This window comes from Trichosurus vulpecula, chromosome 9, assembly GCF_011100635.1.
Source record: "Trichosurus vulpecula isolate mTriVul1 chromosome 9, mTriVul1.pri, whole genome shotgun sequence".
Lineage (NCBI taxonomy): Eukaryota > Metazoa > Chordata > Mammalia > Diprotodontia > Phalangeridae > Trichosurus > Trichosurus vulpecula.
Window position 1 is genome coordinate 192,298,614 of NC_050581.1, and position 23,723 is coordinate 192,322,336.

The following is a 23,723-nucleotide window of genomic DNA, read 5'->3' on the forward strand; positions in this document are numbered from 1 at the left end:
GCCTGGGGCCCGCAGCCCCGCCCAGGGAAAGTGCTCCGTTGCCAAGGCGACACCAAAGTTGCTAAGGACGCCCCGGAAGCCTCAGGCAGTCGCAAGGTGCTGAGCTTCCCGGCGGCGGGGAGCCTGGATCGCGGTCCCGACTCGGAGCCTGACCGGATCCTGCCTGACTCTGACCCCGGCCCCTGGCCCCGGCCTTGTCCTTGCCTGGACCCCGACCCTGACCCTGATCCTGTCCCTGCCCTTGACCCCAGCTCGGGCCCTTGACCCCTACCCTCTCCCTTCTGGGACCCTGATCCCACTTCCTGCCCTGGCCAGCCCCCTCCCCAATTGTTGAGTCTGACCCTTGACCCCTGCCCCCAGCCCTCCTTGGCCTGGCCGAAGCCAAAATCTCCCAACGAGTCCTTTTATTGACCCCAATCCTGGGCCTCCCAGCCTTGATCCGTCGGGGGCCGGACCCTCGGACTCCCGTGGCCCCCTGACCCAAGCCTGGCCTCCCGGGCTCGGTTCCCCCGTAGTGCAACCCGCTCATCTCCCGCTGCTGCCTCCGGAGCCTGACCGAGCCTGGGGCCCCCAGCCCCAAGATGAGCAGCAATGACTCGGCCCTCATGGTGGGTGGGGGGAGAGACAGGTTTGGAAAGAGGAGTGGGGAGGGGAGGCGATGGGAAGAGGGGTGGGTGGTCCCTGGCTTGTCTTACTCTAGCCTAGGGCATCTTCCTAGTAGACAGTCATAGCCCTGGACCTGTGGCTTGTTTCTTTTCCATGAGGTCTTCCTATCCAGAGACCCTTTCGGTTCAGTAGAGTCGGATCTCACCAAGCCTCAGGCACACCATGAGTCAAGGGGGCTTCCTGGTGTGAAGACCTCTCCAGTGTACCTTGCTTATTGACAGCACTTGACACGTTCCCATACCTACGGCATCCCAGACCATGAGCTTAATAACTGGCTCCTTTCCTGGATTTTGCCCCCTAACTTTTTCTTCTCCCGACCTCTATTCCTCCTTCCTCTGTGGTGTCTAAGTTGAGTGGGTGCACACAGGCACTTTCCTGCCTCTTGCTTTTCAGTTTTCCTTTTGGTTCCTTTTGGTTCACTTTGCAAGACTGCATACTATACTCCATTCCCCATCAGCAGTCTCTCATCCCTTCTAGTTTAAGCTGTGGTCCAGGAATCTAGATCCTTGTCTGAATCATCATCTTCTTAACCAGTTTATTAACAGTTAACTTCTTAACAGCCATTTCAGTGACGACTGTGGGCCAGGCACTTTGTTCCCCATGTTCCTAAGGTGTTCCGTGACTTCCCCAAGGCCTCCTAACCTTACAGAGTTGGCCTTTCAGTAGCTGGTGGGACCGGGGGGAGAGTGAAGAACAGTCAGCACCTGGGAAAGCTCCTTGAGGGCAGGGATTACTTCAGGGTTGGAGGGGTTTTGTGTGTTTGTATATCCATTGCCTTACACATATTAGACACTTAAATGCTTGTTAAACTGCTTTGAAATCTTTCATTTCCTCAAATTCCTCCATAGTCCAGCTTCTGCTGCTGCCATCCTTTTAAATTGCTCTCCAAGGCTGCCATTCACTTCCTAACTTCCCATACCTAGTGGCTTCTTCCCAGGCCTCAGTCTTCAATTTAACTCAACAGGTATTAAGCTCGTGCAGTGTGCCAGGTTTCAGGCTGGACACAGAGGATAAAGCTCTCAAATGGATGTGTGCATTCATCCATTTGGAAATGCCCACCAGTGGTGCAAATCTGCCCATTTGAGCAGCTCTTGCCCACATCCTTCCAAGATGCAGGACAGGAAATCCTTCCAAGCCAGAGGAGTTTTTCCTCCCTTCTTCTTGACATCAACAGGGTACTAGCATACCACACCAAGGTCCACCCATTGGGCTTCCTTCTTGCCACGTGCCCAGTCTATCTTCTCTTCTACCCTACGGTTCCATGATGCCACATCTACTCATGTTCTTGCGAGTTCCTCCCTGCTTGTATGGAGCAGCCTGCTCACCCCCACCATGCACCTCTCCGTGGCCCTTTGAGTGATACCTAGAGACGGTTGGATTTCATATCTCACTGACGTACAGCCACACTGGTAGAATGTTGGCATTCAAAAGATGGGTCTTTACTTTCATGTGAAGCTCAGAGTTAAGAAAGGAGCTTGGCAGTTCCCTGAAAGCAATCCAGCCCTTTCTGCCACCCACTTGGTTCCCAGCTCGTCCAATATGTACCGATGGACAAGTGCCATAGGGTGTCCATCCAGATGAGTTTTGCATTCTGGGCTTATTAATAAATGCTCTGCATCCGCTTGGTCTCTCCCTGTAGATGGTTAGGCCAGACTCCTCTGAATGATCACAAATACCTTCCAGGAGGTTCAGCCAAGTTTGTGTGGCTCCTTCAAGGGTAGAGTTGTTGCTTGATTGACAAGAGACCAACCATCTTTGAGGACAGCTGGCACCTTGCCTCTCACCAGCCATCATGCATATGCTTTTGCCAGCACCCTCCATCCCAACCAGCCCTTTCCGTCTCTTGCCCAGGGAACATGAATGAAATCAATGCACTGTTGCTTCTGGAGAAGGTGTGACAATGCATCGCAGTGACTTCCCAGACTACTTCCCTATTAGGTGTTATATCCCCTAGTAGAGTGTAAGCTTCTTAAGGTGAAGGACTATCTGACTTCTGTATTTTTATATAAAAATACTGTGTGTATAATAGATTCTTAGTGAATGGTCATTGATTAGTGAATAAACATTGTTAAGTGCCTAATATATGTCTGGCATATGGGCAGCTAGGAAGTGTAGTGGATAGAGCGCTGGGCATGGGGTCAGGAGAACTTGAGTTCAAATCTGGCCTCTTTTGACCCTTGGCCAAGTCACTTAACTCTGCCTGTTTCCTCATCTGGAAAAATGAGTTGGAGAAGGAAATGGCAAACTACTCTGGTATCTTTGCCAAGAACACCTTAAATGGGGTCACAAAGAGTCAGACACGACTGAAATGACTGAACAACAAATGTTCGAGGCACAGTGCTAAGCACCAGGCATACAAATAAGAAAAAAAAAAGACAGTCCCTGCCTTCAAAGAGCTTGCTGCCTAATGAGGAAAGACAGTACTTAAAAGGAAGCCAAGAAGGGGGGGTGGTGAGAAATTATGTTTGGGGCCAAGCAGAGCAGCTGCTGGGGACTGAAGAGTTGGCTTCTATTAAGGGAACATTTGGGAGCTTGTTGCTTTCCCTCCAATCAGCAGGGAGAGGCAAGAGAGGGTCCTGAGGAGTGTTGAGTACAAGGCTGATCACTTGCTGTTTAACAAGAATCTAGAAAAAAAGGCAGGAATGGGTTGTAATCTGCACTGATGGAGGGAGGGGATATGCCCATCAAGGAGGTCATTAACCCACTAAAGTATTTTTAAGTTTTATTTAATTGTTTTCAATTAATAAAACTATTTTTTTCTCTGACTGAAGTAGAGAAAAAACCCTTGTTAAAAAATCTGCATAGTCAAGAAAAATTTCCACCTGGCCCATGTCCAAAAAATATACGTCTCAGTCCATACCCTGTATCTGTCACCTCTCCATCAAGAAGCGGGAAATGTTCCATCCCAGGTCTGGAACTGTGTTTGGTCACTGCTTTGATCAAAGTTCCTAAGTGTTCTCGAGTTGTTTGTCTTTACATTGTGGTTATTATTGTTCTGCTCGCTTCACTCTGCATCCGTTCGTACAAGTCTGCCCAGGTTTTCCGAAGATACCTCTTCATTTCTTACAACACGATGCTTTTCCATTACGTTCATCCGCCATAACTTGTCCAGTCATCCCCTAATCGATGGGCATCCCATACACTTCCAAGTCTTTGCTCCTCCAGAAAGAGCTGCTACAAATGTGTTTTTACAAACGAGTCTTCTTCCGCTTTCCTGGGCCTCTTTGGGGCATGTTCCATTAAAGTGTTGAGGCCCTAACAAATAGTGTGGCTGACCCAGCAATGACAGATAGTCCCCAAGAAGTGATTTGCCAATTCTTAACCACGAGTTAAATATGCAGCGTCATCTCCATGCCCTCACTGGATTAGGTTCTTTCCACCGGCTGCAGTAGTAACCGTACGGATGGTTTTCTCTCCATTAGGCCGGAATAATCTATTATTGTCGAGAAAAGTACTTCCGACATGTGCAGAATGCTGCAGCGGAAGGTCTGGAGAAATTCAGCAACGACTCTGTTCTGCAGTTCTTTAAGGCCTACGGACTCCTCCGAGAAGGTAACGAATAAGCTCTGGCCCGGGCCCGGCTCTTTGGGGATGGGGCGAGTCATAACAGCCAAGGCATCATCCACAACATGTAAATCGTAGAACCAAAGCACCAGCAGGCAGACAGAAACAGCGAGTCCAGCCAGCCAACATTTATTAAGCGCCTGCTGTAAGCCGAGCAGTGTGCTGTGTGCTGGGAATACCAAGAAAGGCCCCGTCCTCAAGGAGATCACAGTCTTAATAGGGAAGACAGCATGCATATAACCCTGTACGAACGAGATACGTGCAAGATAAGATGTGTAAATGTATACATGTATGCATGTATGGATGGATGTTGTACATCAAGGAGAGACAGTCAGTGTCTGCATGGATATGTGTATATGGATGTGTATTTTTGTATGTGTGAATGGACATGTATTTACATATATTTGCACACATACTTTGAATAGTGACACAAAGCACTCCTAACATAGAATCATTGCAGCCTCTGGTTTGGCTCCCTCCTATCGAGGAAGGAGGAGGAGGAGAGCTGGCAGAGGGCTGAGCACAGTGTGCCATGCAGCTGTCCCGAGCACAGGGAGCAAAGCTAGAAATACTTTGTCCTACTGCTTTTTAAAAAGAAATACCAGAAATGTGATTCCCTGCGACATAGCAGTGTTTATAGCACAGGGCCTGGCACAAAGTTGCTGCTTAATAAATGCCGGTTGCCTCTCTGCGGAAGGCTCAGAATCGCTCATGGACAGTGAGCCCAAAGCATGCACTTTCCGCTTTTCAAAGCTCACCCAGAGCAGACTTGGGCACTTTCCCAGCTTCAGTCAAGAATGTTAAGTAATTGACATACAAACTTGGAATTTGCAAACCAGACCAGTCCTTGTTTTCTCTGTCATTTTTTTGCCAGCAGCTATAGGAAAACCTGCCCTGAATCAGTAACCATTAAAGAAATGCACATTGAAGCTTATGAGTCACGTCAGACCTGAAAATGATTAAAAATGACCCCAAAATGGGAAAGATCAGAGTATAAGCGCTACAGAAAGACATGTGCACTTATACCCTGTGGGTGGAACTGCAATTTGATCCACTTGGAATTAAGTGAGAAAAGTCTTTGACCCAGCAATTCCACTCCTCAGCACATATACACCGAGGAGACTGAAAACAAGTACTCGCAAAGTATTCACAGCAGCACTTTCACGATCACAAATACCTGGAAATAAAGTGGGTTCCCATTTATTGGGGAATCACTGGGGAAAAAACTGTAGTACAGAAATACAATGAAATATTGTGTCAGAAGCAAAGACGCATATGAGGAGTTCAGAGAAAGTGAGGGGATTTGGGCGATCTGATACAGGGTGATGAGAATAAATACCGTGACCACAAGAATATAATGAAACGATGACTGAGAAACTGATAAATCAATGAAATGCTCAGAGAACCAAGAATAATACAATAAGATAATACTTCTCTCAAGTCAAGAGGCAGGAGTCTATGAGGGCTGAATGTTGCATACACTGTCACACTAGTTACTGTATTGGTAATACTTTTCCTAATGGTCTTCTTTAATACCGTAAAGGAAGGGTCATTTGGGGTGAGAGTGGATCTATCTGGAAATGATCGGTGAAAAAATAAAAGGATTAGTAAAACTTATTTAAATAATAATGTAGGAAGATTACTGGGGCACAGTATGGAATATAAATTGGAAAGGGTTTCATTCGGGGCAACCAGAACGAGTTTATTAAATATGAAAGAATGTTTTGTAAGTCAGCGAGCAAGCATTTATTGGGCATGTACTGTGTGCCGGGCATCTGGTGTAACTGGGATGCCTTTTGGTTTAAAATGTCTGTGTGAGTAAACGATCAGAAATTTCTCTGCAGAGCACATACAAGAGGCTATTGGCGAGCTAGAGACCCTGAAGAGCCACCCGGATGTGTCCCTGTGCTCCATGATGGCCCTCATTTATGCCCACAAGCGTTGTGAGACCATTGGTGAGTGGGGCCAAACTGAGGAGGCCTGCCCCCTTCCCCACCCGCTGGGCTCAAGGGAGGGGCTGGGAGGGATGATACCCCAAACTCAGCCAGCTCCAGCCAGGGCCCTTGGCTTCCTCTTCCTCTGAAGCTTCCTCAGAGCCTTTCTGGGCTGTGATGGGATTGTTGTGATGCCCTGCAGCTGCCCTGGGAGTGAGGGACAGCAAGCGTTACTGACCCCATTTTACAGATGAGGGAAGCTGAGGCTTTCTGCATCAGGCCCATCCCCTTCTCTGGCATCTGAGGCACTGCCTTATCCTGTCTTTGTTCTCCCGGGTTCAGATCCAGCCCTCCACAAGCCTGTCTGTTGTCTTTGGCATTGCTCCCATGTCTCTGCCCAGTCTGGGTGGTCAGGCTCCTTCCTGGTGCTGTCCTTACCAGCTCAATCATTGTGCTTAACCATGTGGCCCTCCTACAAGTTCTTTCCCTGATCCTCTTGGAAACTGGGCTCCAGCAAGCTTGTGCCCTGGGCTTGCCTCTCCAGCCAATCAGCAAGAGTGTATTGAGCACCTTCTATGTGCCAGGTGCTGTGCTCAGTGCTGGGGGTGCACAGAGAAAGAGGGAAACAGCCCCTGTCCTCATAGGGCTTATATTCTTTTTAAAAATATTTTAATTCAATTTTATTTTTATTTTTCCCTCCTCACCCATTCCTCCCTTCTCCTTGCCCCTTCTCCCATTTGAGAAGGCAAGATAAATAAAACCCATTGCAACTATGTATGCAAAATGCAAAACAGTCCCACAGTAGCAAAAAGGAGGGAGGGAAGGAAGGAAGGGAGGAAGGGAGGGAGGGAGGGGGGGAGAGGGAGAAGGGGGGGAAGAGAGAGAGAGAGAGAGAGAGAAGAAGAAGAAGAAGAAGAAGAAGAAGAAGAAGAAGAAGAAGAAGAAGAAGAAGAAGAAGAAGAAGAAGAAGAAGAAGAAGAAGAAGAAGGAAGAGGAGGAGGAGGAGGAGGGAGGGAGGGAAGAAGGAAGGAAGGAAGGAAAGAAAGAAGGAAGGATGGAAAGAAGGAAAGAAAAAGAAAAAGAAAGAAAGAGAAAAAGAAAGAAAGAAAAATAAAGAAAGATGCTTTGATCTGCTCTCTTGATTCCATCAGTTCTCTCTGGTGGAGGGCAGCATGTTTCATTATATGTCTTTTGGAATTGTGGTTGGTCATTGTGTTCATCAGAATTACTAAGGCTTTCAGAGTTGATGGTCTTTATAATGTTGTTATTATTTATTATAATAATGCATAGCTTGTGTTACTCTTCTGGTTCTGCTCACTTCACTTTGCATCAGTTCATTCAAATCTACTCAGGTTTTTCTGAAATCCTCCTGCTCATCATTTTTTACAGCATAATAGTATTCCACCACAATCACGTACCACAGCTTGTCCAGCCATTTCCCAATTGAAAGGCATCCCTCAGTTTCCAATTCTTTGCCACTACAAAAAGAGCTGCTATGAATATTTTGGGTCCTTTTCCTCTTCCTTTATTTTCTTCGGGGCATAGACCTAGTAGTGATATTTCTGGATCAAAAGATAAGCTTAGTTCAATAGCCTTGGGGTCCTCATTCCAAATGGCCTTTGAGAGAGGTTGGACTAGTTCTCAGCTCCCCCAATGGTGTATTAAAGTACCTGTTTTCCCACAAACCCTTCAGCCTTTGTGATTTTCCTTCTTTGTTCACTTGGCCGATAAGATGGGTACAAGGTGGTCCCTCAAGGTTGCCTTAATTTGCATTTCTCTAATTATTAGTCATTTAGAGCATTTTTTTCATATAGCTATTGATAACTTGGATTACTTCCTCCAAAAACTGCCTATCCATACACTTTGACCATTTGTCAACTGGAAATAAATTTGACTCAGTCTCCTATGTATCTTAGAAATGAGACCTTTATCAGAGAAATTTGCTGCAAAGATTTTTTTCCCAGTTCCTGTTGCTCTCCTAATTTTAGCTACATTGGTTTGTTTGTCCCTGTTCCTTCCTGTGAACCTCTCTATCTTCTTTCTGGTCATGAACTCTTTCTCTATGCATGGATCTGACAGGAACTTTCTTCTGCGCTTCTGTTTATGATGTAATTTGTTTATGATCTCAACCTTTATGTCTCAATCATGTACCCATTTGGAGCTTATCTTGGCAGATGTTGTGAGATGTTTGTCTGTATCTAATTTCTGCCAGACCATTTTCCAGTGTTTTTTCAATACTGAGCTCTTTCCCCAATAGCTGGGATCTTTGAGTTTATCAAACACTAAATCATTTGCTTCTATGTTTTGGGTACCTAATCTATTCTACTGATCAACCTCTCTCCAGCACCAGTTTGTTTTGACAATTATAGCTTTGTGGTATAGTTTGAGATCAGGCCCTGCCAGGTCCCCTTCCTTCTCATTTTTTATTGATTCTCTTAATATTCTTGACCTTTTGTTCTTCCAGGTGAATTTTGTTATTATTTTTCTAGCTCTATAAAGTTGTCCCTTGGTAATTTGATTGGTATATCACTGAAGAAGTAAATTAATTTAGGTAGTATTGTCATTTGTATTATATTGACTCAGCCTAACCATGAGCAATTAATATTTCTCTATTTAGATCTGCCTTTATTTGTGCGAAGAGTGTTTTGTAATTTTGCTGATGTAGTTCTGATGTGTTTCATGCTGGTCAGCTCCCAAGTATTTTATAGTGTCTGTAGAGATTTTAAATGGAATTTCTCTTTCTATCTCTTCCTGCTGGATCTTGTTGGTAATATACAAAAATGTGGATGATCTGTGTCAGTTCATTTTACATTCTGTAACTTTGCCAAAGCGGTCCCTCATCTCAGTTACCTTTTTTATTTGAATCTCTGGGGTTTCCTAAGGATACCACCCACCATCTGCAGAAAGTGAGAGCTTTGTTTCTTCTCTGCCTCTCCTTACTCTTTGCATTTCTTTTTCTTGTCTTACTTCAGTAGTTATTATTCCTTCCTTCCTCTGTCCCGTGGAGTCTCTCTCTTTCTAGCAGCTCAGGAGTCACTTCCTGTATTGACCCTTTCCCCATCCCCCCAGCTGCTTGTGCCCTCCCTCCCAAACCCCCTTATCTTTAACTTTGTTGTTGTTGGGCAGGAGCAGGGAAGCTTGTCTTCTTCCTCAAGCTAAGCATGTCCTTTCCTGGCACTCCACCTGTCCCTCCCCTGCTGCGTTTCCCAGGGCCTTCACCCTCCTGGGCTCACCCCGAGTGTGTGTGTGTGTGTGTCTGTGTGTGTGTGTGTGTGTGCTGGTTTGTGGGTCTTTTTCTCGGATGCACAGTGCCCAGAGGACCTCCGGGGGCTCCTAACACTCCTTCCACCGCCTCCTTCCTCCCCTGCTTACTGCCCCTTTCGAATGGCTGTGCAGCCGGGCCAGGATGGGGGTTTGCCCAAATGGAGAATCCACTGGGACCGAGCCTCCAACCATCAAGTTTATCAGAGAGTGAGTTATAAAGATTCAAATTTATAAGTATTTATGGAGGTGCCAGTGAATTCTCCATCCCATTTGGGCCTATCCAGAATTTTCCTCAAACCTAAACCTTTAGCTGGCATAAGATCTGGCCTCAAATCCTGCTCTGCTTCCCATGTGACCTCAGCAATTCACTTCACTTTCCTAGGATTCAATTTCTTTACCTCAAAAATAAGGGGAAAAGGGAAGGAAAGAAGTTCTGTGCGCCAAACACGGCGCCACGTGGTCTACCAATATTATTTTATCCTTTCAACAACCCTAAGAAGCAGGCACTCTTATTATCCTCTTCTGAAATAGAGGCAGATGGAGGTGATGTCAGTGTCTGGGGCCAGATTGGAACTCAGGTCTTCCTGACTCCACTAGCTGACCACCTACCTGACCTGGTAAAGAAACAGATGATTTCAGTGGTCCCTTCCAGCCCTAAACCGTGATCCTGGGAGGAAGCTCCAAAAGAAGCCAGATGCTTGGTAAAAGCAGCAAAGACCTAGCCAGGCAGACAAACTTTTGTGAAGAATCTGCCTTTGCGGAAGGCCGAGAGGGGAGGGGGAATGAGGATCCTCAGAAGCCGGGAAGACCTTCCCCTGTAATCACAGAGATGAATCAGACTCAGGGACTTTACAGTCTGGAGGGGGAATGAAATCTGTGCGCAAATAATCCACTTCATTGAGTGCTTACTGACCATTTCCTACATCTGCTATGCTAAGTTTTGGGATGGGAAGGCATTCGAAGATCTACAGACTCCGCTTCCAAGGAGCTTACAGTCTAATCCCCCTGGGAGGCAGTGTGGTTCAATGTGCTTTGCACAGCTCTCCAAGACTGTAAGGGGCAGAGAACATCCCCACGTGCGCTGGTGGAGGGTTTCCCCATCTGGGAGTTCCCATGCCAATGAAATCGTAGTCGCAGCCCCTGCCCTTTCTTGCCCCCTTGTTCTTGTGAGCTGCCTGTGGAATGCGGCAGGAGCAGAGAGCTCGCAAAGGCCAGAGAAAGCTTGTGTTCCTTTAAGCCCCTGGGGCGTGGAGAGCTCTCACATTGCCCAGATTTGCCCTCTGAAGACAGAGAAGGTTCAGAAAACAGCATTTAGAGAGGCAGCGGGGCAGAGGAGAGGGAGCTGGCCTCTGCCCCAGGGAAGCTGACTGGAGGTCAAGCCCTGCCCCGGCCACATGCCAGCCTTGCCTGGGCAGGTCATCTCCTCTTGGGCGCCCAGACAATTCTCGAAGACTCTGAGGGTAGGGAAGTCGTTTGCCTGCATTGGGAGAGGAAGCTTCTCACCTGGAGCTCCCTAGATGGATGAAATCATCATCTAGTTTTTCCTATTTTATTTTATTTTTGGAGGTAATCAGGATGAAGTAACCAGGGTCACACAGCTAGTTAGTGTCTGAGGCCGGATTTGAACTCAGGGCCTCCTGACTCCAGGACCAGTGCTCTATCCACTGTACCACCTAGCTGCCCCGCCATCTAGTTTTTGGGGGTTTGCGGGGAGGGGGGCTATAAATAAAGATTTCCTTAGGCTGCTGCTCAAGTAGGATCACACCTCGGTCCTCCCCTTCCTCAATGTGACTTTCTCCCTGGGATGCAGATCGGGAGGCTATTTCAGAACTTGAAAATTGCCTCAAGGAAACCCGGAAATCTGCCGGCGTGAATGCCTTGTATTATGCGGGGATGTTCCTTTGGCTGATGGGTAAAAACGAAAAAGCCAAGGAGTATGTTGACAGAATGCTGAAAGTATCCAGCGGATCTAAAGAGGTGAGGCCAGACCATTGCCAAGGGCCAAGGGCTATGGGGGCGGGGAAGTAGGAAGGGGAGAACCAGAGCAAGCACCAAGGACAGTCTTCCATAGCCAAGGCGGGTGAGGGGAGCCAGCCAGGGGGTCAAATGCAGCAGATCCTGGACACCTGGGGTGGAGCCTGGGCTCATGGAGCTGGGGGAGGGGGGAGGGGCTCCAGGTTTAAAAGGCAAGCCTGGCAATGCATGATTTCCCCCCCCACACCGAAGCTCTAGGGTGGGGAATTTGAGGTGCTGGTGCCGCCATCACACCGCTTAGGCAGCCCTCCCTAGGGCAGCCTGGAAGCCAGAGGTGAGCTCTCTGAAAGCCCCCCACTTCCCTCTTCCAGGGCTATGTGCTCCGAGGCTGGGTGGACTTTACCTCTGACAAACAGCACACCGTGAAGAAGTCAATCAAGTACTTTGATCAAGGGATTCGAGACACCAAGGATGTATTGGGCCTGATGGGGAAGGTAGGGAGCATGGTCAGCATGCCTTGGTTCTCATCCCCACTTTGACCCCTCACTCCCAGCAGCACCTCACCCTCCTGTGCCAAACGAAGCCCCCAGACCAGATGGTCCCTAAGGACCTCTCAACTTCCAGTGTCAGCTAGATCTGAGTGCCCCTTGCTCCCAGTCCTGAATCAGGCCATCTACCCATGGGCCTTCCTGGCCCTGCTCCCTTTGTGTGAAGACCAAGCCTTGAAAAGCCTCAAGGCTGGAGAAAGGTGTGTGTACTCAGGCTCATAGCTCCCTGATAGCCATGCCCCAGAGCCTCCCAGGCTGTCAGCTGGTGACAAAGCCAGATCCCAGAGGGAGCTGTCACCAAGGCACAAGGACTGGAAGGAACCAGGGGGCCGGGCCTCAGCTGGGCTCTTCTAGGCAGAGTGCCAGGATCTTCCTTAGGTAGCAAACAGATCAGACAACCATCCCCCATCAGCAGATTTCATCTTAGCTCAGTCCAAGGGGTGTCTGAGCTAAGTGGTCTCTCTGAACTTTTCTCAATAGGCAAACTATTTCATGATACAACAGAATTACTCAGGCGCCCTGGAAGTGGTTAATCAAATAACAGTTACGTTTTTTAACTTCATCCCAGCACTTATCCTGAAGATGAGACTCTTCCTGGCCCAGCAAGACTGGGAGCAAACTGTCGAAACAGGACACCGGTAAGGGGAGAGTCACAAGCTGCTGTAGTTGAGGGATGCTGTATTTTTGGAAGGTTTTGATTTTTCCTCCAATAGACTTTGACCCAATGACATGGAGAGAAAGCTTTTTCCCACTGCCTCCTCCCAGGGTGCCCCAGAGAAGCTGTCCCATGCCCTGGGGATCCTCTGGGGCCAGCCCTCAGCCTCTCTGTCGTGTCTTACTCCAACCAGCCACTAGAAGTACCTAATATGTGCCAGGCACTTTGGAGAAAAATGAAAAAGATGGCTTCTCCCATCTGTTCTAATACTTCTATACAACACAACTAATGTGAAAATATGTTTAATAGGAATGTATATGTAGAGCCTATATCAGATTACAGGGGAGGTGGAGGAGGAAAGGGAAGAAAATTTAAAACTTGTGGAAGTGAATGTTGAAAACTAAAAATAAATTAATTAATAAAAAGGAAGAAAAGGAAAAAGGGAAGCAGGTCCTGCCCTCCCTGAGCTTATGTACTAGTGGGGAAGCCAACAGACATGGCATAGCCAAAGCCAGCAGTCAGAGGTGGCCTTGAATTCTTCTAGACCCACCCGCCTGCTTTCCAAGCCTAACCATCATCCACCTCTGGTGCAGGGGTGGCAGGGTTGAGGGAAGTCCCTTCCCTGCATCTCTCCACAGCCCTCTGGGCCTGCCCCGAGGCCTGACTGCTCCAAGGAAGGGGACCCCAGGATTGTAGATTGGAAATGTTGAGGATTGGAGAGACAAGGTCCAGGAACCCCAAGACTGGAGTTCCCAGACAGGGTAGTTGAGGGGGAGTAACCCTCAAGGACCCACATAATGGAGAAGGTCAGGGCCTTCTGGAATGAATTCACAGACTCAAGCATTCTTTAAGTCAAGGTGGCAAAGATTTATTATGCTTTACAGCGGCAAGAGTTCTTAGGGAAACTACAAACTAAAAGGAGTGCAAATAAAGTTTATATAGGATTATTTGGGGGTAAAACATGCTAGATATGTTAATTAGTTGTTTTGGGGAGGGATTAGGGAGTAGTTAAGGGGTGGTCAGTTCTTAAAGGAACATACACTTTTTGTATCTACTGCTCAGGTATCTTACCCAGAGTTCACTGGGAAATAGCCCAAGGCGGGGCTACATGGAGGTGTAGTATTAGGCCTGAAACATCACTAAGTCAACTAATGGTCAGGGCCAATTGGAAATATCCAGGCTGCTGCCATCAATGTCTTGTTAGACAACATGAATGTAAGGGAGTATACATAGGTCTCGGTCTAGCACGCACATGATAGGCAAATGAGTAGTAAATATCTCCATGACCCAGTACACAGCCGGTTCAGCACATACACAGGGAGTCCAGACTAATATATTCTATAGGTACAGCTGGCCGCAGGGCATGCTGTCCTGCTTTGCTAGAGAGAAACTGCTAGGGACAGTGTTTTGAGGCTAGGGAAAGATGTGATTTTGGAACTGGGATCCAGGCATAGGCACCCAAGCAGAGGCTAAGGAGAAATGTGATGTTAGAGTTAGGGTCTAAGCACAAGCACACAAGCACCGCATCAGAAATACTTTGGAAATGCTTTAAAAAAAAAACAGCCCTCCAACCCGCACCTCACATTCAAGTCTCACAGAGAACCTCTCTCCCTCCCTTCCTGTTCATTCAACTCTGCCAAGGGAGTAAAATTTGTGACAATTTAAGGAGTGACCTCCTTCCCCTTCCTTTCACCTTTGGATCCTCTCTTAAATCCGGGGGCTTCCACAGCCCTGGGCTGTGTCTTTAGCAGAGTATGATGGGCAGAGCCTTGGGCCAGGGATCCATCCACTGAGCACCAGGGAAACCAGGGCATATAAGGGGTCTGACATCCCATGATGATGGAGCCTTATGCAGGCCTGTGGTATTTTGGAGGAGCCCGAGGCACTCAGAGACCCCACTGTGCCTTCCGGATGCCCAAAGCTGTGTTAGCACACTCGAGTCCTAGGAATCAGCCTTTGGGGGTGAGATGCAAGAGTCACTATTAACCAGAATTCAGCATTTTCCAATTAAAGGATAAAGAGCTCCTGGTGAAGGATTTGGAGATCTCCCTGTGTAATACAGGCTGACCCTGGCTCTGCCATGGAGAATCAGAGCATTGAGAGGTTCGATGACTAGCCCAGAGTCACACAGCCATGAAGGGTCACAGGCAGGGCTTGAACCCAGATCTTCCAGGCCCTTCATCCACTATATCATGCTATTTCTTTTATTGCAAATAGGACTTAAGAAGGGCTCCAGTTTTTTTTCCTCAAAATAATCAGATGTTTCTGCAGCTAAGTGGCTCAATGGTTAGAACACTGGCCCTGGAATCAGGAAAACCTGAGTTCAAATGCAGCCTCAGACACTTACTAACTGTATGACCCTGGGCAAGTCACTTAACTCTGCCTCATTTTCCTCAGCTGTAAAATGTAAAATGCTGCTGTTATTATTAGCACCTACCTTGCATTGCTGTTCTGAGGATCAAATGAGGTTTTGCAAACCTTAAATCACTCCCTTAACACTATTATTAGCAGGAGGACAATGGTCAGCGTTCTTGATAAGGTAAGATATTGAGACTCCTCCCATTGGAGCCTCAGGACATCCCTGTGAGGTCAGCACTCCAGGTGGTACAGCCAGAAGCCAAGTTAGTGACTTGCCCAGGGTCATGCAGCTGGCAAGATTGGATCTTTCCATTGGGCCATGAAGACTGTGGCTACTATTTGGGCAGACCCAAGTACTTAGCTCCGTGACCTTTAACCTGGGGCTCAAGGTTCTGTGAAGAGATTGGGGGGGGGGTTGGGAGGGGGGGGAAATGGTCCCCAACCCCTTCCTGAAGCTTAGCATTTTCTTTACTTATGAATGTAGGAAATAAACATGATTCTGAGCAGGGTCCCAGGGCTACTAGATTGTGAGAGGGGTCCAACACAAAAACCCAACGTACAAACTCTTCTCCAGCCACAACAGACCAACACAAAGCATTCCACTAATTCGAGAACATCGTCCTGCCTCACCTGATTGTTTACTCATCTTAGAGCAGCAGGCCAGGTGTCCCTCGGAAGATCGACTGCCAGCCTAGGTTGTTGGGCCACACTTAACTTCGAGGAATTCCTATTCCTGTTTCAGAATCTTAGAAAAAGATGAAAACAACATCGATGCCCGTCAGGTTCTGGCTGTGCACGAGTTTGCCAGGGAAGGAGATGTCAATGAAGTAAGTTTTCTGGAGGATTAAGAAATGCCCTGTGGATTATTCATTAATAACTTGCATAATGGGTAATTTTTCTTTTCTAACATGGGCTCCTGGTCTGAGCTCCCTGCTTCTTAGCCTCCAGCCATTTCAGGGTGCCACGGACCTGTGTCTTCCCCACCCCTCCTGTCTTGTCTACCTTTCCCTACACTTGGTATTATTTAAATGGGGCTGATGCCAATAATGCTGCAGATATAAGTGACCTTGAGTGGGTCCCCTTTCCCCTCAAGGCCTTGATGTCATTTGTAAGATGAGGTGTGTGGCTTAGCTGACCTCCAAGGCGGCTCCTTAGCGGCTGGCGTTCTGTGCCACCCTATCCTGTTAAAGGAATGATCAGAGACTGGTCAGTCGATGATAGGGGTACCCACGGGATTTCCTAGTGTGGATCCTGGGCTGGGAGCTCTCCAAAGGGCAATGACAATAAATCTCAAATGGAGACACAAAAGAAAGACCTCATGTCAACCCCACAGTCTAATAATGATGAAAAATAGCTAATACTGAGGGCTTACTATGTGCCAGGCACGTGTTAAGCACTTCACAAATGTTATCTTCATAATGACTCTGGGAGTAGGTGCTCCTATCAGACCCATTTTGCAGTTGAGGAGACTGAGACCAACAAAGGTAAAGAGACTTGCCCAGAATCACCCAGCTGGTTAAGTGTCTGAGGCTGGATTTGAACTCAAATCTTCCTGACTCCCCAGCACTCTATTCACTGGCCACCCCACTGCTTCCCTGACTGTCTTATTTTCTCATTTTAGAAAGAGGTGAATACTTCCAGGACAGTCCTTGGTGATGACCCAAGGGCGGTACCCTTGCCCTGGACTCTCAATGGTCATGGCAGTGGGGCACGAGCATTGGCAGAGCCTAACAAAATGGTGGCTTCAAGCCAAAAAGCCACAGATGATGTCTTCTCTGGGGGTCAAGCAGGAGACTGGCCACTGCAGGACAAATTTTTTCAGTCATGGGAAACTCACAGTGTAGACAAAGACACAAAGTTGTCCTCAGTTGACTTCTACCAACAGGAGTGTGCGCAGAGCATCACATGGCTCTTTGACCAAGGACCAACCACTGTGCCAGGCACCGGGCTAGGGGAAGGATAATCTACTTTGAGAGGAAGTGGGCTCCCTTCCCTGGAGGCTGGATGGTTCCTTGCCATGGCAGTAGAAAGGACTTCCTGGGCAGCTCTGGTTGGACTAGATACTGCCTGAAGTTCCTTCCAACTCCCTGTGCCTTGGGGGCATTTCACTTGCTAGGCCAGCTTCACAGCTGATCTGCCTCTGAATTCCATTTTCCTCTCGACCCCCTGGGCCCCAAGTTCTAGCACTTTGAGGCAGATGTTAGAGTATTGGTGGAGGCTTCCTTACTGGCAAAATATGGAAGTTGGGCAAGATGAGACCACTGAGGCCCCCTTCAACTCAGGGTCTTGGATCCAATTTGGTGAGGCCTGGGTAGCCAAAGAGGCCTGGCCTCTGAGGTCTGGCTCTCTGAGAAGCAGACTTCAGGATTTCTATCCCTGCCCCTGGTGCTTTCCTTCCCCAGCGTCTCCCACCCCAAGCACCAGGCAATGAAAACATGCCTTGTAAAAAGCCTTGAGCTCCCCAGCCAATGTCCCATGGAAGTAAAGTCTCTCTGCTCAAGTCTCCAGCAGGTTCAGAGGGTTCATTGTCAGAAAAGGGGATGATTTGTTGGATTTTAAACAAGATGCTTGACCATCAGAGGCTTTGTTGATGCACCTTCAGGACCCCAGGATCTTCCTATCAGACTTTTCCCTGAAACCTCCTAGGTCTTTTATCTCCATTAAACAGAGGGGAGCTCCTTGGAAACGAGAGATTTCTAGGCTTCCATGTGTGCCCTCCTGCACTTCATACAGTGCCTTACACATAATAAACACCTAAGGAATGTTTTTTGGGGCAGAGGTGGCTCAGTAGATAGAGTACTGGACCTGGAATCAGGAGGACCGGAGTTCAAATCCAGCCTCAGACACTTACTAGTTGTGTGACCCTGGGCAAGTCACTTCACCCTGTTTGCCACAGTGTCCTCATCTGTAAAATGAGCTGGAGAAGGAAATGGCCAACCGCTGCAGCATCTTTGCCAAGAAAACCCCAACTGGGGTCACAGAGTCAAACATCCTGGAAAACAACGAAACAGCATCTCATTTTCTCATTCATTCCTCCATTTGGCAGCAGTCTCCCCTGTGCAGCCCCACACCACAACACCCTTCTCTCTGTAGCTTTGAGAAGCAGCCTCCTCACTAGGGGAGTGTCAGGCACAACCAATTATTTTCTTTTCCCGCAATCAGTACTTGCTTAGGGAGGCTTAGAGAATTGCCCAGAGGACTGAGTGGCTCAGAAACCAGCCCAGGGTCAAACAGCCTGCACGTGTCCGATTTTAATCCAGGTCTTCTGGCTCTTATACACTAAGCTGTGAAGCTTCCCAAAGGACTGCTTATACAAAGTCTTCCCCTCCCCCTCTTTGGATGGCAAGCTCCTGTTTTGCCTGGGACATAGCAGGTGCTTAATAAATGCTTATTAACTGTTGACTGATGAAGTATAACCTACCCAGACACAACTAACCAGTTACTGATTGGCTTTGATTGGGGGGTTTCTGTACCTGGTAGGTAGAAAAAAATTGAGAACAAAGCCCTCTGTTTAAAAAGCAAAAGCCGGGGGTCCCAGGCAAGGTCGGGGTGAAGCCTATCTCGTGTGTTGGCTTTTCTTTCCTTTCCCTGCAGGCGATCAATCATGTGAGAAATCTGATTAAGGCTTTGGAGACCAAGGAACCCCAGAACCCGAGCCTCCATCTCAAGAAGGTCATTGTCATCAGTCGATTGGTAAGCAGGGAAAACGGCCCCCTCCACCTCTTTCCTCTCTGCCCAGCTCAAGCTGACGACCCAGCCAGCCTTCCAGGCTGGAGCAAGGACCCCTGCCTAAATGCACGCCTTCTCTGAGGATTCTCTTGCTCTCACTTGTACAAGCTCTTGCCTAATCTGTCCCCGGGAAATGCATTGCTTCTGCTTCCTTACCGTGAGCTCCCCCAGACCAGGGCTGGGCCATATTCTTTGTGGCCCCGCCAGCACCAAGCCCAGTGCCGGACACATGGTAACTGCTAGTAGAAGGAATCCTGAACCATCTAGGGTGGGCAGGGACTGCAGAGGCCAAATGGGTCAGCCCAGCCTCCTCAGTTTGAGTCCCAGACAGGCTCAGTGACTTGCCAACCTCACAAAGGCAGGAAGCAGCAGGTCCTTGATCCCCCCCTCCCTGCATCTGTCCACCAGATGGTGTTGCCTCATGAATGAATGGCATGCCTGCAAAAAGATCTTGGGCTTCTTCATGGGCTGCCCAAGATGCCCAAGCTCACTATGAGACCAGAGCATCATCTTGGGTACCTGGGGCTGCATCAAAGGGGTGGAGCTTTCAGAAAGAAGGGGGGAGGAACAGCCCAGCTCTATAGTGCCTGTCTGACCTCCTCTGGAGGCCCATGTTCAGTTCTGGGCATGGGAAGGCAGCAGAGCACCCAGGGTGGTTAAAGGATCAGTGGAAGGAGTGGAGGAGATTCAGCAAGGGAGGCCTCAGAGGTGTCCTATGGTATTGTGGCAGCCTCATTCTTGGTGGCCACCTGGGGGGGGGGGTAGGGGAGGGGATGGACCAGGCACCAAGGGGGCAATGCAGAGGGGCACATCTGAGCACAGGGTCAGGAAACCTTCCCACCAGCCAGCACTCTTCCCCCTTTTGGGAAATCTTCAATGAGGGGCTGGATGACCATTTGCCAGGTTTGTTGTAGCAGAGACTTTTTCCCCAGTTTGGGCTGGACCAGATGACAGAGAAGACCCTTCTGGCCCTGAGATCCTGGATTTTGGGTCGTGCCTTGTAACCTAGACCTAGGTGGGCCTTCCTGGTGGCCCTGACTCTTAGGCCTGATGCTGCCCCCTTGTTTCTTTGGCTGGCCTGGGGGCCAGGTGCTCCCCAGCTGGTAAGGACCCTTGGGCCCGGTCAGCTCCACTCCCTAAGGCCGGCCCTGTGCTGTTTCTCCTTGTAGTGTGGGAAGCACCAGATAATCCTGCAGCAAATCTATGGTTTCATCGAGCACACCTTCATGGCAGCGCCCTCAGATGCCCAATTTGCTAATGAGCTGGGCTACCAGCTCATCCTTCAGGAGAGAGTGAAGGAAGCGTCTCTGTGGTACACAGAAGCAATGAAGCTGGATGAGAGCAGCATCGCAGCCCTGACAGGTCCAGGCTGGCCTGGGGGGAGGGTGTGCTCTGAAGTCTGTGTCCTGAGCTGATAATTATGTGTGCCCGAATGGTGACAGGACACCTTTTTAAAATAATAATCGTATTGATAGCCATTCTTTTGGCTTGACTTACATTTCCCCCTCCCAGAGAGGCATCCCTTCTAACATTTTCTTTTAAAAGAGAAGGAGAGAAAAAATTTTTGGTGAAATCAGCCAGGACATTGAAAGTCCCTGACATTCAGTGCAGTGTTCCACCCCACCCCTGCCTCTGCCAAGGAAGTGGGGAGCCTCCTTCCCCTTCATTTCATTAGAATGTAAGAAGCTTGAGGACTGGTGTTTCCTTTTTCTTCCTGTCCCTCATATGTGGTAAGTGCACAGTAGATGCTTGTTGAGTTCACCCTATGGCCAGGCAGAGTTTGGGCTCAAAGAAGACTTACCCAGGTGGGTCATTTATACAGGCTGTGGTCCCTGAGGACCCAAGCCTGGACCTACAATCCCCAGGACTTCCATGTGGACCTCCCTCGGTCTTTGGTACAACTGGGGGGCCTCCCCTTGGGCAGCCATTGGGGGCTGACACTGAAAGAAAGAAGGAGGGACAGAGGCTGGTCTATTCTGGCGGGACTCTTCACCAAGGTCCTAGGGGCTCTCATATTAAGGACAGGTGCAGGGGGGCCACCTTGATCCCCCACTTTTCCTCTTATACCTTCTGTAAGCTTTAAATGAACCCAGCAAAACATGGAAACTCCCTGCTAGAAGCACCCGTGCCCAGGGCCCCCGAGGGATTCAGGAAGGATGGCATTTGGCTGTGCTCAGCAACCCACAACACACAGTGGGTCTCCTCATCAGTTGGTCAACTGTGGTTTTTCCCTCTGTGTCCTTGGACTGCAGGCATCATCTGGTGCCAGATCCTGGAGGGCAACCTGGAGGAGGCAGAGCAACAGCTGGAATTCTTAAAGGAAGTTCAGTTGTCCCTGGGGAAGTCTGAGGTCAGAGGTCACCTTATTTCTCCCACTCCTTCCCTTCCATTCTCTCCCTCCCCATCTCCAGCTGGGGTCTTCCTGAGAAGGCTAGACATTGTGGGAGGGTTCTTGGGCGGGGGTAAGACTGAATCCCAAGGCCCAGCCAGCCCACAGACCCCCTGCCATGTGTCCAGGACCCCAGGGAAGGCTGGGAAGGGGAGTCTCTGGGACCCAGAACTCACTCCCCTTGGCAGGTCCTCACCTTCCTCCAGGCGCTGTTGGCCTCCAAGAAGCACAAAAGTGAGCAAGTGGCCACAGCTCTCCTCAAGGAAGCGGCAGAGCTTCACTTTTCCAACATGCAAGGCCTCCCCCTCAGCGTTGAGTACTTCGAGAAACTCAATCCCATCTTCCTGGTGAACATCGTGAAAGAATACCTGTTCTTCTGCCCCAGGCAGGTGGGTCAGACAGTGTGGACAGAGCCCTGCTCAAGGAGGTGGGAGGTTGAGGGGGGACAGGAGGCAGGTCTGGCCCTCATGGAGTTCACTTCAAGGCCTATGGCATCTGCCCTTTTGTCCCTCCACCAACACAGATCATAGAGGGGTCAAAAAGGGTCCTCAGGAAGGGATGTGGCCAAAAAGTCATGCCCCTGCAGCCTAGGTGGTCATCTCTAAGCTGGCTTCCATGGCCCTGAGGTCATGGATTAAGCCCTTCTTAGCCTATTTATGGTTGGGCAGTCTCTTTGTACTATTCACTTCATGTTTCTGGGTGCTTCAAATGCAAAAGGAAATAGTGACCACCTCCCCGCCCCCACCCAGGGTCTCCTTCCACAGACAGCTGGGGCTGGGCTGGACTGGACAGCAGCCAGCAGGACATTCAATGTCCAGCCCCCAGCCCACCCCACCTACAGATTCTCCCAGAAGAGTCCTTGGCTTTGGTTTTCCAAAAAGTCCCTAGAGAAGGCGCTGAAGGCTTTCATCCTTTCCTGCAATGCTGAGATGTTGACAGCCAGGACCAAATTTCCTTCCCAGCCTAGATCCCCAGGCCAGATCGTATCTCCTCTCCTCAAACAAGCAGCAGTGATCCTAAACCCAGTGGTCAAAGTGGCCCCCGCTCTGATCGACCCGCTTTATCTCATGGCCCAGGTCAAGTACCTGTCAGGTAAGCAGAGCCCTCGGCCACACTGGCCAGTCTCAAACAGGCCAGAAGAGACTCATCGTGATGAATGCTAGTGTGTCCAGGATGCCTTCCACAGATTATCCCAGCTCCCCAGACAGGAGCATCCTCCCTGCTCAGCTCTCAGAGCCCAGCTCAGGCTCTCACCTTCTCCATAGAGACCTCCCCATGTCCCCACAATTCACAGAGGGCCTTCCTCTGAATCCTCACACATGCTGCTGGTTATTTGTGTATGTGGCTATCCCGTCTTCCCAGTGAGACTAGGGAGCCCCTCGAGAACAGGTAGCGGGCCTTCTATTTCTATGTCCTTCCGGGGTCTGTACACGTCCCCAGCACACAGCACAGAGCCTGGCACATAGTAGGTATTTTTCAAATATGTATGGTTGAATGAAATCTACAATTAGTGGTTGTTGATGCTCATATGAAGCTTAATTCTTGCATTCCCACTGACGGTGACTTCTCTACTGGCTGCAGAAAGGGTCCACCCTAGCATCCTTCCTCAAACCCCAAGAGGAGGCACAGCAGGGATCTCTCATAGGCACTAGTTGGGTGAGGATGGGTCAAACTGGAGTTTACTTTCTAATTTTTGGAAAAGCTGTTAAAGGTAGATTGTAGAGGCGACCCTCAAGGCCCTCTGAAGGAATCTGTTTTATCCTAGAGGTAAAAGGGAACCATCCAAGGTTTCTGAACAGGGAAGGGACACGGTCAGACACCTGCCTTTGGAGATTATAGTAAAAGGAGACCCTGCAGGTAGAAAGACCCATTGGAAGCCATGGCAATAGCCCAGGCATGAAGGGATGAGGCCCCAAACTGGGGAGAAAGGAGGCTGGTGCAAGAGATATGGCCCAGGCAGAATCAGCAGGATCTGGCAGCTGTTGGGATGTGGGGCTTTGAGCAGAGAAGACACAAGGCTGGGTGACCAGGCAGAGTGTGACGCCCTCAAAGGAAAACAGTTTGGAAGTGGGGAGGGGCTGGGGGGAAATGTTAAGTTCTGTTTTGGATCTGCTGAGTTGGTGATTCCAAGATGGCGTCCACGGGACAAAGTTTGCTGGGTTCAAAGCCATACACCTGGTGCTGCTCTTCCCTAGGAGAACTAGAGAATGCTCAGAGCACATTGCAGAGATGCCTGGAGCTCGACCCGACCTCTGCGGACGTTCATCTCTTGATGGCCCAGATCTACCTGTCTCAGGGAAACTTCACCATGTGCTCCCACTCCTTAGAGCTGGGAGTCAGCCACAACTTCCAGGTGGGTGGGTGTCTGAGGTGGGGAGTCAGGCAAGGAGCATGGCCAGGAAGCTGAGGTTCTGCCCTCTTTGAGCTGCACTAGGCCCAAGGGCAAACACATTGTTCACATATCCACTTCAAATCCCCCAGGCTCCCCTGGTGTCTTATCTGGGAGGCCCTGGGTAGGGGTGCTACCTTTACATCCCTGGGGCCCCTGTTTCCTCTGGGGGCCCTGGGTCCTGCAGGTCCCTAGACCTCCATGCTAAGCTTTCAGAGTGATGTTTGGCACCACTCCCCTTCCTTGCCATCTT

At 49.2% G+C, this 23,723-nt stretch overlaps 1 protein-coding gene across 2 annotated transcripts in view; it reads left to right on the plus strand.

Moving 5' to 3' along the window:
- Positions 1-581: 581 nt before the first annotated feature.
- The window catches only part of TTC21A (tetratricopeptide repeat domain 21A), a 41,755-nt gene continuing 18,613 nt past the window's right edge, over positions 582-23,723 (plus strand). The window contains exons 1-13 of one of the 2 annotated variants that reach the window (XM_036738838.1): positions 582-608; positions 4,089-4,218; positions 6,075-6,185; positions 11,239-11,405; positions 11,774-11,896; positions 12,431-12,588; positions 15,706-15,790; positions 18,558-18,656; positions 19,862-20,054; positions 20,945-21,042; positions 21,270-21,470; positions 22,044-22,173; positions 23,277-23,434. In XM_036738838.1, the coding sequence (XP_036594733.1) occupies positions 582-608; positions 4,089-4,218; positions 6,075-6,185; positions 11,239-11,405; positions 11,774-11,896; positions 12,431-12,588; positions 15,706-15,790; positions 18,558-18,656; positions 19,862-20,054; positions 20,945-21,042; positions 21,270-21,470; positions 22,044-22,173; positions 23,277-23,434 (1,680 nt within the window). The remainder of the gene's footprint in view (positions 609-4,088; positions 4,219-6,074; positions 6,186-11,238; positions 11,406-11,773; positions 11,897-12,430; positions 12,589-15,705; positions 15,791-18,557; positions 18,657-19,861; positions 20,055-20,944; positions 21,043-21,269; positions 21,471-22,043; positions 22,174-23,276; positions 23,435-23,723) is intronic. The other variant, XM_036738839.1, reaches the window with a different exon arrangement.